Genomic DNA, 12821 nt, shown 5'->3' on the forward strand with positions numbered 1-12821 from the left:
TTTATAATTTGGCATAACTGCTTAATGATTTTTGGAAACTGTAACTAATAAAATGGTTTTACAAGAAAAGCAAGTGGAAATCTTTTCACTTTGAATGCAAATATAAACAGCTCTATGGAATGATGTATCTAAAGCTGCACTTGGTTTGATGTTGACATTAAAGAGATCGACTCAAGCTTGTGACAGCACTTCATTTTAATATCTAGCAGAATCTCCTGCATTTATTTATTTATTTATTTATTTATTTTTGCAGCGCCAGTTTCACATTCTTGTCACTTCACAAAATTTAAAATATCAATATTAATTTCAGAATGTTTGGAACTTTCCACTCCCTTTTGGACAGATTTTGAAGGAAACAAGGATATTATAAGTGTGTGTGTTCTACACTGTGTGACACTGAGGGTACGTCTAGACTGTAGCACTATTTTGGGATAACGGAAGTGTCCGGAAATAGCAACACTGAATCTTTCAATGCTCCCACTATTTCCTGAAACATCATTTTTTTTAAAATTGTATTTCTCCTTGTTCTCTATCAAGTTGTGATTTTGTATTTATAAACTTTCAGATGGGGTTAAATGGTTTCCAAATGTTATAGGCATCAACATTATGCATTTGTAGTAAGAAAACTAAAAAAGAAATACAGATGCACAGGTGTTCTTCCTGGTAGATGACTAGTTTTTAATGTTCATAGGGAAGACCACATTATGTTCACTAAGCAGTCAAAAGGTGTAATTCTGGTAGCAAGATTGTTGGTTTTTTTTTTTAAATAATGCTTCATATTTTTATTTAAAATCACAGTTTACATGTTCAGATGATCTTGTATAGATCAAAGAGTAAACTTAATTTACGTTGTAACTTCTCTAATTATCATTTCTCAGTGGCCTCTTTTTGTTGTTATTTTTGTGTGTAATCTTCAAAAATTTTAATTGTTCATAATTGTGTCTGTGACTAACAATGAGATACCCAATTGATTGTTTGAAGATTGGCATTTTCTCTGAAGTTTAAAATCTGACTTCACTTTTAAAGTGTTTTGAAATGGATAAAAGAAGCTTTTTGTGCATCAAATCCTGGGTTCCTGGTAGTCTGCCGGAAAGTGAGACATGAAACGGGTTAACTATATCCAGCATGGTGCACAGAAATGTGTTTTGCAAATCTCGTCAATACACCTTTGTTGATGAGAGGCTTAGAACTGGATTAGCCAGCCATGACTAAGGAGTATTAATGGGCTATGTGGGAAGGATTTCATTAGTACTAAAATTCTAATGAAATCCTTTTTCCAGTTTATCCCACCCATACGATTTGGGATGATTAAACTTTTTAATTTAAGATCTAACGTTTCAAAGGCTGGAGTAGTGGAGTCACTTGCAGGGCCAGTGTGGTTGACCTGGTTTTGCAGAATCACTGTTCCAGTACATATATTGGTGACAAAACTGAAGAGAACAACCTTCTGTTGATTCAATTAAGTTCTCACTGGCCTGGGTGTAAACAGGCAGGACTACTAAAATGTATTGATTTGCCGTCTATGTGAAAGAACTCCTAGCTAGTTGTTGTTAAATCAAATTAAATTTTTTTTCTTAATAAAGACAAGGCTTTTTCCTTTGCTGCTGCTCCCTTGAGATCAGTTTATCAAACTGCTGTTGTGGTTTGATGGGGCCCTTGGGTTCTGCACTCCCCAAGGGTTCACCTAAATACATTGACCCTTCAGCCAGTTAGGAACATTGTCCACAGAACAGTGTACTAGTTCGAAAAAGGCATAAGTGACCGTACAATCCCGCTCGTGACAATAAATATTTTTTATTGTTGTTGTAGCCATGTTGAACCCATGAAATTAGGGAGACAAGATGACTGATGTAATACCTTTCATGGGACCACCCTCTGTTGCCAGACCTGAAGCAAGAGCTCTGTGAAAGCTCAACAGCTAGTCTCTCTCCCCAACAGAAGGTAGTGTCATGTTACTTCACCCACCCTGTCTCTCTAATTCATAGTTTATAAGATTTGAATCTGCTGGCCCGGCCCAGCTGCCTTTTATGTTGGCTAAAGGTATGGTGCATTTAAAAAGCTGCCAGATTATTTCATTCCCTTCTGTCTGTGCTGAAATTAATAGTAGGCCCCACAGGGGGATCGAAGCAGAGCTGGATGAATTTAAACTGCGATCCATCATAAAAAATAATTTTAACAAGGACATTAGAACAGCAGCTTCACTTTAAGTTCTTAACTCTCTATATTATTTGTGCTTTTTTTTTCTTCTTAATGTGTTTGTATATACTCCTAGGGCCAAGGAGACCTGTTGAAGAATGCCAAGAATGAAGCCATAGAGAATATGAAGCAGATCCAGCTGGCCTGCTTGTCATGTGGACTGAGCAAAACTGGAAGTGGAAACACTGATGCAAAGTCAAAACGATGTCTGGAGGCAATACAGGAGAAGGATACTGGGGATGAGAATGGCAGACTGTGAGAGAAAGCAGAGTTGTCATATCTGTCATATATTTCAATAGCTATATTTTTAAAGCATTTCAAAATTCACATGGGAATGCCTTCTCGCCGGGCGTTGGAAGTATTAAAACCCTCACAATGTCAGTATTTTAATGCAGTTAATTTATCTAAGTTAAAATCTTTAATAGTGAAATTTCTAATAAATTCAAGGAATGGGTGGAGAGTATGAAAGAGAGAGAGAGAGAGAGAGAATGTGTGTATGGAATCCAGAATAGCCCATTTAAGAGTTGCTTTATCCATTTACTAATTTATTCTTTTGTCCTCTTTGAACAGACATGTTAATTCTGATCAAAACAAATAGAATACTTATTGTATCAGATTTGTGCTCCATTTGACTTTCCTGCCTTTGTCATTTAATTTACAACTTTTAATATATTCTGTTTAAATTAAACAAAATAGATTTCACTAACAAATACTCATTTGTTGCAAGGGTGAAATTAATGGATTGCTATAAATCCTCAACATCATTTTAATGATCAATTAAAAATAAGTAAATGAAATATTGAACAGAATTTCTAGATAGATCCTTATTAGATTTCAGATGGACATTTCATTGAATTTTAGTTAGTCACTCTACATATACATTCAGATAGTACATAGTAATGTAAGAAATTGTTAACTTCTTTCATTCAAGAAAGTCAGTACTACATTTTTGCTCTACAGAACAATTATGATCTTTGCAGAAATTCATTTAATTTCTGTAATAATAAACACCACTTCTACCATCTTATGAAGTGAGAATAGTGAGTATTCATCCAGGATAAAATAAAATGACAGTGATCTTCAGTAATTCTGAAATATTTATTAATGTCAATATTTGAATGAAGATTATAGACTTCATAAATTGTGAGCCTTATATGAAATTTAGAGAATGGGTCAATTTCTTCTTGCCTTATTCATACCAGTGATCCCATTTAGGGCAGTTGCACAAGGTAAGCAGGATTTGACTGTAGTTTTAAGAAACATGCTGTGCTAGAGACTTGAAGTCAGACTGCGGAATTGCTAAATATACAGTATAGAGAAATGGCTGAAAAAAACAGGGTGCCAGCATTCTTGTGCAGCCATTATAAATGTCATTACGCAAGAAATTCTTATGGTAGTGTTGAGAATTAACTCTGTTGTGCTGTCATTTAAGGTAGGCAGAGGAGATGGACAACCAGCGAATCCTCATCCTGTCATCCTTAATAAGATTCCGCTCATATATTCTCATGGTGTTCATTTCGGTCTTTTCATTACTGTGCTTAAGTGTAGTTATTTGCGTTATCTCTAGCAAAAATTCAGTGTTCTCTGGATATAAAAGACTATATTTATTTGAAGGATTGCTTTTATTTTGAAAAGCTATTTTTTAAATTAATTTTATTAACAAATGTGCTCATTTTCTGAACTCAGTTAAATGTTGAAAGGTTGACCATCTGAAAATCGTATATAGTTACTGTGTTAAGTTATTTTTGACTTCTTAATAACACTATTATGTTCTTGTTGCACATTACTGAGAGAGTAAAGCTATGAAACAACTTTAGCCCATGTTTTAAGTGATTTTACGTAGAAGGCAAATACTAAAAACTGTGAGAATTTGGGTGAGTTGTACATAATAATGTTCTCTTCTGTTTTGAATCCCATTATTTAAAGGGTTATAACTAAGTATGCCTGAAACTTGATTATACATAGTAAGAACAGGTATCCTTCCCCGCCCCACCCCAACTCTGTTAACTAGTCATTTAGGTCTTTGATTTCTGTATATGTGTATTATAGTTTCCCTGTGTGACTGAATGAGGGAGGGTACCTAGTGACAGATAACGTGGGACAAGCTGAAGTACTCAATGCTTTTTTTCCCTCCATCTTCACAGACAAAGTCAGTTTTCAGCACATTATGGGAAGGAGGTGGGCACCCCTCAGTGGAGAAAGAACAGGTTAAGAACTATTTAGAAAAGCTGGGCATGCACAAGTCCATAAGGCCAGATTTAATAGATCTGAGGATAGTGAGAAAGTTGGCTGATGTGATTGCAGAGCTATTGGCCATTATCTCTGAAAACTTGTGGTGATCGGGGGAGGTCCTGGATGATTGGAAAAAGGTAATTTAGTGCCCATCTTTAAAAAAAGAGACGGAGAAGCTGGGGAACAACAGACCAGTCAGCCTCACCTCAGTCCATTAAAAAATCATGGAGGGGATCCTCAAGAAATCTATTTTGAAGCACTTGAAAGAGGGGAAAGTGAACAGGAATAGTCAACATGGACTCACCAAAGGCAAGTCATGGCTGACCAACCTGATAGTCTTCTATCATGAGGTAACTGGTTCCGAGGATATGGGAAAGGCGGTGGATAGAAAGCTGGCTACCTCGTTGGGCTCAACAGGTAGTGATCAAATGGCCAGTTTTGTTCAACATCTTTATTAATGACTTGCATGTGGGGATAGATTGCACCCTCATCAAATTCGCTGATGATACTAAGCTAGGGGGAGAGGTAGATATGTTGGAGGGTAGGGATAAGGGACCAGAGTGACCTAGACAAATCGGAGGACTGGGCCAAAAGAAATCTGATGAGGTTCAACAAGAACAATTGCAGAGTCCTGCATTTGGAATGGAAGAATCCCAAGATGAGACCCGAATGGCTAAGCTGCAGTTCTTCAGAAAACGACCTGGGGATTACAGTGTCTGGAAAGCTGGATATGAGTCAACAGTGTGCCCTTGTAACCAAGAAGGCTAATGTCATATTTGGGTGGCTGCACAGGAGAAGGTGAAGTGGAAGGCAACACAAATTATTAGGGGGCTGGAACACTTGACTTACTAGGAGCAGCTGAGGGATTTGAGCTTATTTAGTCTACAGAAGAGAAGAATGAGGAGAGATTTGATAGCACTCATCAAAACTTGAAGGGGGGTTTCAAAGAGCATGGAGAGGCTGTTTTCAGTGGTGACAGATGATAGAACAAGGAGCAATGGGCTCTAGTTGCACTGGGAAAGATCTAAATTGGATATTAGAAAAAAAACTATTTCACTAGGAGGGTGGTGAAGCACTGGAATGGGTTACCTAGGAATGTGTTGGCGTCTCCATCCCTAGGGGGTTTTACATCCCAGTTTGACAAAGCCCTAGCTGGGATGGTTTAGTTAGGGTTGGTCTTGCTTTTAGCTGGGAATTGACTTGATGACCTCCTGAGGTCTCTTCCAACACAATGATTCTATGACTTCAGGTAGGGGTTCATTATAGGTGCTAGTCAAGGAATAAAAAACCCTGCCCAAATTAATGTTAATAGCATGCATGGACTAATTCTTCCCTCAGATTCTGTTCTAACAATTTTAACAAGACTCCTGTATATGGCAAATAGAACTTGGAGCTCAGTGGTTAGTGTATCAACTAGAACAAAACTTGTTAAGCTAACTTTATTCCAGGTATGAAGACAACTTCTTTTAGGAATGATCTATGTAAAGAGAAGTGCTTCTTCGGAAGAGAACTTCTTCCCTTTCTTTGAAAATGAAAAAACCATCAATTTTCACTTTTGAAAAACTCAATTGGAAACTTCTTGAAAAGCTGAAGTTTTTCCTCATCGTCTGGTTTTATAACTTTCATGGGTGGCAAAATACAGACAAGGGATTGGTTAACAGGTTAAAGCTGGCAATAGCAGGTACCATTCAACAATGTTTGACTCCCTCTCTCCATGTGGAGCAGGGACAGAAGATTAGTGGAAAGTCCTCTAATCCACTTTTTATAACAGTTTTACTGTTCATAAATCAAATTGCAAATTAAAGGACAAATCTTCAATTCAGCTCAAGTAGACTGGGTGTTAGGCAGAGGGGACTGGGACAGAGAAATTCTCTTCAGGCTGGAGAACAGTTGGGAAGCTGCCTCACATGGCTGGTGAAGCATCCATGCGTCTCTCTACCATGGGGATAGGACCTACAGAGCAGAGATTCATCTTCAGGCCTGCCCAGGCCCTTCTCTCATTTGCCTCTGCTCACTAATGCAGCCTCTTAAAAACTTACATGCTACAGAGCATAATAAAAACTTACATGCTACAGAGCATAATAAAAAGCTTGTCTCTTTCGCCATCAGAAGTAAGCCCAATAAAAGATATGACCTCACCCAGCTTGTCTCTCTAATACACCAAGGAGAGTGATGTGCAACATGTATCAATATGTGCAATTAATTCTGGCTGTTGTGTAAAACCAATTATAGTTTGTCCAAAACTGTTAGTGGATGCACATCTGCTAGTACATTCCGGTGCTGATCTTGCCCATCTCTCTCTCTCTTTCTCTCTCTCTCTCTCTTTTGTAATAATGTTTTTTTTACAAAATGTCATATGCCTGTAGCCCTACTCCTGAGCTCAGCCAATGGAAATTAATATGCACTCTCATCACATGGGGCCAAGTTAACATTAATGAAAGCGTCACATGGCTGTTACTTTTTTCGTTGCTATTTGCTCATGTGTTTATACGATTTTAAATAATCTTACAGCTTCTAAATACAAATGCATCTCAGTGCAAATGTCAGATCCCTGTATATCCCTCCTTTTTTAGTCTCATTTCTCTAAATATAGTCATCAGATAACTGCAGTCATCAGAGAGAGTTTGCCTGAATAATAACCCATCTCTTCAGTCTATCTCTTCAGACTAAAACATTAGGTCATAGCTCCCTTGGAATCCATCTCATTCCCAGAGCAATAGACAATGTCATCACACAAGATGCTGAAAGCTAAAATGTTGTATAAAAGAAGCAGAAGGCAGAGGTCAGGGAGGAGAGCTCCTTCTTCACTGGTACTTATTTCAGGATTGATGTATGATGGTACCGTATGTTACTCCTACAGACTTCTACAAGAGATGCACCACAAGATGTTACAATTGTAATTAACGTGTCACTACTATATCTGAGCCTTTTTCTTGTTAAAATTAGATATAGAGGGGGAAAGAACAATAGCAAAGGATGAGGATAAAAGGTTGAATAATCACTTCAGGCACTGGACTTTCACATCTAGAGGTCTTTTCATTTCTTAGGAGGAATGAGAAAAACGTGATAGGGGAAAAACATTTCTAATGGAGGGACTGTGCTTATATCTCCAAATCAATCTACAGCTAGTCTGATTTCTCTGTTTAGGAGGAGCTTGACAGGTACCATGGTCAGGGTTGTGTGAGCTGAATCCTCTTCTGCTCTCCCTGTGTCATTCTTCTGAAGAGCCAGAACAATTCTGTATTCTGTTAACCATGGTGAGAGTTATCAGAAGGTTTTTTCCCTGGCTGGACCAGCAAAGAACACTGACTCAAAACAACATGGCTGTCGAGGGGAGAGAGCAGGGGTATGATAAGAACACCATCTGCACTCCAAATTCCTTCACCCACATTCCCACAGGCCTGGAGTCCCTTCTGATCTGCTGAGAGTCAGACCTTGCAGAGTATCATAGTGTCCTCATGGCACTCTGTCCCCCTCAGAAGTGTCCAACCACTATTAACCTATGTTTCCTCTGGGTGTGGTGGCTGCAGACCTCTCAGCTCGAGAGGTACATGGCTTCTCTTCCTCCACCCTGAGGGGTGATTCCTCACCTCTCATAGCCAGGGCAGCATAACAATTCTCCAGAACCACAGCAGGAGGATTGGGAGGAGCGGTGGAGCACTTACTGCTGCTAGAAATAACCTGTTGCCCTTGTCCTTCCTGTGATAGAGCCATCTCCTCCTTCCCCAGTGATGTGACAGCACCACCATGTGTTCCGCAGTGGTGTGACGGCCGTTGTGAGATTGTCTGGCAATAAAAGCAGACCAGTGTTGAGACACAAAGTGGGTCTGGCCCACGAAAGCTCATCATCTAATAAACCATCTTGTTAGTCTTTAAAGTGCTACATTGTCCTGCATTTTGCTTCAACTACCCCAGACTAACACGGCTACATTTCTATCATTACCTAATCATGTACTTCAAGTCTGGCGTTTGTAGTCCACAAATTGCTCTTAGTTAATGAATGTAATAAGTCCTTCAGCGTATTACAGACACTTAGGCTGTGTCTAGACTACATGCCTCTGTCGGCAGAGGCATGTCGATTAGACACATAGGCAAAGGCAAATGAAGCTGGGATTTAAATGATCGCAGCTTCATTTACATTTACATGGCTGCCGCGCTGAGCCGACAAACAGCTGATCAGGGCTTTGATGTCGGCAGGGGGAACGTCCAGACTAGCGCGCGAGCCGACAAACAGCTGATCAGGGCTTTGATGTCGACAGGGGGAACGTCCAGACTAGCGCGCGAGCCGACAAACAGCTGATCAGCTGTTTGTCGGCTCAGCGCCGCAGCCATGTAAATGTAAATGAAGCCGCGATCATTTAAATCGCGGCTTCATTTGCCTTTGCCAAAACAACAAATCTACATGGCTCCGTCGACGGAGCCATGTAGTCTAGACGTACTCTTACAGTGCATCTAGATATGATCTTTCTAAGACTGAGCTGCCGCTCATTTTTACATTAATCCTCGGATTCACCCTGACAGATCATCTGGGGTTACTTCCCTAATTGAGTGTAATCAAGATTTTAGAACATTGAATATACCAGATCAAGAATTATTTTCAGATGGCAGCTGAAGATATAGCTAAATAAGGTCCTTGATATATAGCATTTGGATGCGATTAGAGAAAAAATATTATTCCTGTTTGTACGGAGGTCTGTAGTGAGGCGGAGTGGCCGCTCACTGACCCAGAGGGGCATGAGCCCATCCCAGAGCCCTGGCGGCCCCAGCACATCACTTGACCAGAAGTCAGGAGCTATGAAAGGTCAGCCCAAGAGGTGAGTCAGTCCCCAGTTGCCTGAGGAGCCAGATGCCTGACCCACACTCCCAAGCTGGAAGGTGGAGGTGGACCTAAAGAGGCTGGGGACTGGCCCAGTTCACTGGGCCCACCGATAGACTATGATCCGGAGGAGCAGCCCGCCCTGCCAGAGGTTCTAGCCCCCCAACGACCAGAGGACTTGCATTGGAGCTAGGTATGCCCAGAGCGGGAGCGTTGAAGTAGGCGAAGAACAGCCAACCTTAGTCTGGCCGAACCAGAGCCTGTGAGCCTGTTGCAGTCAGGATCCCCGCTGACCCAGGAGAAGACTGAGCTGCTGCTGCTGCTAGGGCCCTGGGATGGGATGCAGTGGAGAGGGTGGGCCTGTGTCCCCCTTGCCATCCAATCCGGGGGTGGCAGTCCCTCCCTCCGTAGCTGTAGGCCAACTGCCTGTGTTTGACGGCTCTCTGCCCATGCTGAGAGACCTCTCTGTTCGTGTGTTTGCAGCCCTGCTGTGAACCAGAGCCTGGGCCTACTGTCTGGTAATCCCTGAACTCTGTTTGCCAACCAACCCTGAACCAGGGCCTGGGCTGGACAACTGTTAACCCCTGAACTCTGTTGGGGTGTGTCTACACTACAAAGTTAATTCGAACTAACCTTGTCCACGACCTCCGCACTAGGCACAGGAAAGTGGCCGTCTCGGGCAGGAGAGCTGCCAGCCTGGCCACCCAGGAGCAGGTTTGCATGAAAATCAAGGTGGTCCACTGAGACTCCCGACCCTGAGCCCTGAGCTTACAATGGCCGTCCTGGGTCAGACCAAAGGTCCATCTAGCCCAGTAGCCTGTCTGCCGACAGCGGCCAACCCTAACGACCCTGGAGGGGATGGACCGAAGACAGTGACCAAGCCATTTGTCTCGTGCCATCCCTCTCCAGCCTTCCACAAACTTTGGGCAGGGACACCACTCCTACCCCCTGGCTAATACCGCTCCATGGACCCAACCTCCATCACTTTATCTCACTTCTCTTTAAACTCTGTTCTAGTTCTAGCCTTCACAGCCTCCTGCAGCAAGGAGTTCCACAGGTTGACTCTTTGCTTTGTGAAGAACAACTTTCTGTTACTAGTTTGAAGCCTGCTACCCATTCCTTTCCTTTGGTGTCCTCTAGTCCTTCTATTATGGGAACTAATGAAGAACTTTTCTTGATGCACCCTCTCCACCCCACTCATGCTTTTATAGACCTCTATCATATCCCTCCTCCATCTCCTCTTTTCTAAGCTGAAAAGTCCCAGTCTGTTTAGCCTCTCTTCATATGGGACCTGTTCCAAACCCCTCATCATTGTAGTTGCCCTCCCCTCTCCCACCCTCTCTCTTCCCCTCTGCCACCTCCTTTTCCCAGTCTCCCCCAGTTTTGTTCAATAAAGAGAGATTCTATTTTTGAACACAATTGTCCTTTATTTTGTACATCAGGAAGGGGGGCTAGGGAAGGGTAAGTGGAAGGAGGTGAGGGAGGAATGGGGTACGCGCCCCTGATGGGGAGGACTGGGCTGGCTCTGCGGGCTTCTGGGGGTGGAAGCTCTCCTGCAGCCCCCCAATTGCCCCCTCTCCCCAGATGGCAGCCTGCGGCAAGTGCAGCCGGTCTGATGGCCGAGTGCTGTGATGTGCCCAGTGTGGGTAGTCCGGGCAATCCAAGCCAGGACTGCTTTGCAAGCAGGGCACCCCTGAGAACTGTCTGTCCGGGGTGGGGGTCGGGTCCATTTAAGCACAGCCCACGGCTAGCCTGAGACAGCAGCTCCACGCTCTAAGTCCTCATCTGATGCCCTGCCGGCACTGCTTCCAGCCATCCTTAACCCCGGTTCAGGGTCCACTCTGTGTGGACATGCTAGTTCGAATTAGCAAAACGCTAATTCGAACTAGTTTTTTAGTCTGGATCCATTAGTTCGAATTAGCGCTGTAGTGTAGACATACCCTTGGTTTGTGACCTTGCCCTGAGCGGGGCCTGGACCTAGCAAATGTTGGCTTGGCCCAATCATATAACTGATCCGCTGGATTGTTGTGGCCAGTCCACAGTGAAGGCTCGGCATAATTAACTGTTTGCTCAGCCTGACCATAGGCCCGAGTCCGTGGACTTAGTGACTGTGGGTGTGGACTGACCAGAGGCTGGAGCCCCGAACTTGCAATACAGCTGATTCCCCAGGAGAGACAGCCGGGGTGCAGTGAGGCAAGAGAGGCAGAGGTAAGTCCACTTCTGCTTGTGATGATGTGTTATTCCCTCGCCCCGATACAGGTTGGACCTCTGGTCCAGCACCCTTGGAACCTGATCAGCCCCAAACAAGGGAATTGGCTAGACCAGGAGAGGTCCCCTACCACTGGCCTTCCCACTGCCAGCTCCAGCTACCTCCCCTCCCTGGATGCCGTGCTGCCACATCCCCAGCTCTGGCCCCAATACTGGGGTGCTATGGCTGCTGCACCTGCCACATCCCCTGGATCTTGTGCGATCAAAGGTTCATCTGCTGTGCTCCTTAGACTCTCTCATGGCAAGGTTTCTTGGATTTTCAGCCAGTTAGAGGATTGCTTAATAGCACAGGTGGCTCCAATGCGCTGATCTGGTGGGAAGAATATATATGTAAGATGCATGTGTATGTATGCACCACACAGAGGACTCAAACTTTTCACCTTGCTCTGGCAGCTGTCACCTTGACTGGGGATGCGGAGTGTACCAGAGAGGCTAAACATAATTAGTCGATTTCCAAGAACTCCCCCGATGCTCCCTTTTAAGTAGTACAGTGAAAATTGCTCTGATTCTCAAGATGGGAACATGCAGAACTAAAAATGAGATTATTTTATAATGAAACTCTGCTTCGCTGTGAAATTAACACCTTTAATCCGGTGACCTGCTTGGGTGAATTGAACAAACATACCAAAATAGTTCTACTACGTTCATTACATGTGGTGGTTGCAGTTCTCTTTCCCACAGACTCCTTGTATTTCCCAGGTTAGGGTAAGATTCACAGTTAATGCAGATGTTGCAATGCCAGGGGCCAGGAGAGCATGTGTACTAAATATGGTGATAAATTTCCATCTGAACTGCAGGGAGGATTCTGAGGTATCCTGCTAACAAGTGGTACCCATCTGGCAATCAAACAGCTCAGGGGAACACTCGTGGTCTGAAAAAAATTCTATAATCCAGCATAGCCTATTTCCCAAGGTTGCCAGATTAAAAAGGTTCAAATGTATCTGAGCACCTCATCATCTGCTAATGTAATTTGTCCTCAACATTCTTAAGAAGGGAAGTCCTACTGTCCCCATTTTACAGATGAGGAACTTAGGGACAGAGAAATTAAATGACTTGTCCCAGGTCATATAGGAAATCTGTGACAGAACATGAAATTGACCCTGGGTCTCCTAAAACTCCTGTTAACCCCTGAACCACTGTAGCACCCTTCCCCCACAGCCTAAGCAGCTCAACTTGGTACAGTTTTCAAACCCAGTCTTTAATGTAATGCTAAGCTAGAGCTAGACTTCTAGTGGGTGGTTTTGATATGGGGTGTAAACACACCTCACACTTTCCTTTAAAAGGAAACAGACTAAAGAGAGCCATGTGA

The 12821-nt window shown here is 43.0% G+C and overlaps 1 protein-coding gene across 6 annotated transcripts in view; it reads left to right on the top strand.

The window, feature by feature from the left end:
* PLCL1 (phospholipase C like 1 (inactive)) overlaps nt 1–4007 on the top strand; it is a 319441-nt gene extending 315434 nt beyond the window's left edge. For 5 of the 6 annotated variants that reach the window (XM_006117924.5, XM_075934260.2, XM_025182042.3 and 2 more), the window contains one exon: nt 2273–4007. In XM_006117924.5, the coding sequence (XP_006117986.3) occupies nt 2273–2455 (183 nt within the window). In that variant the 3' untranslated portion in view covers nt 2456–4007. The remainder of the gene's footprint in view (nt 1–2272) is intronic. The other variant, XR_331663.5, reaches the window with a different exon arrangement.
* The last annotated feature ends 8814 nt before the right edge of the window (nt 4008–12821 follow it).

The sequence above is a fragment of the Pelodiscus sinensis genome, chromosome 7 (genome assembly GCF_052426305.1).
Source record: "Pelodiscus sinensis isolate ZL-2025 chromosome 7, ASM5242630v1, whole genome shotgun sequence".
In the NCBI taxonomy this organism is placed as follows: domain Eukaryota; kingdom Metazoa; phylum Chordata; order Testudines; family Trionychidae; genus Pelodiscus; species Pelodiscus sinensis.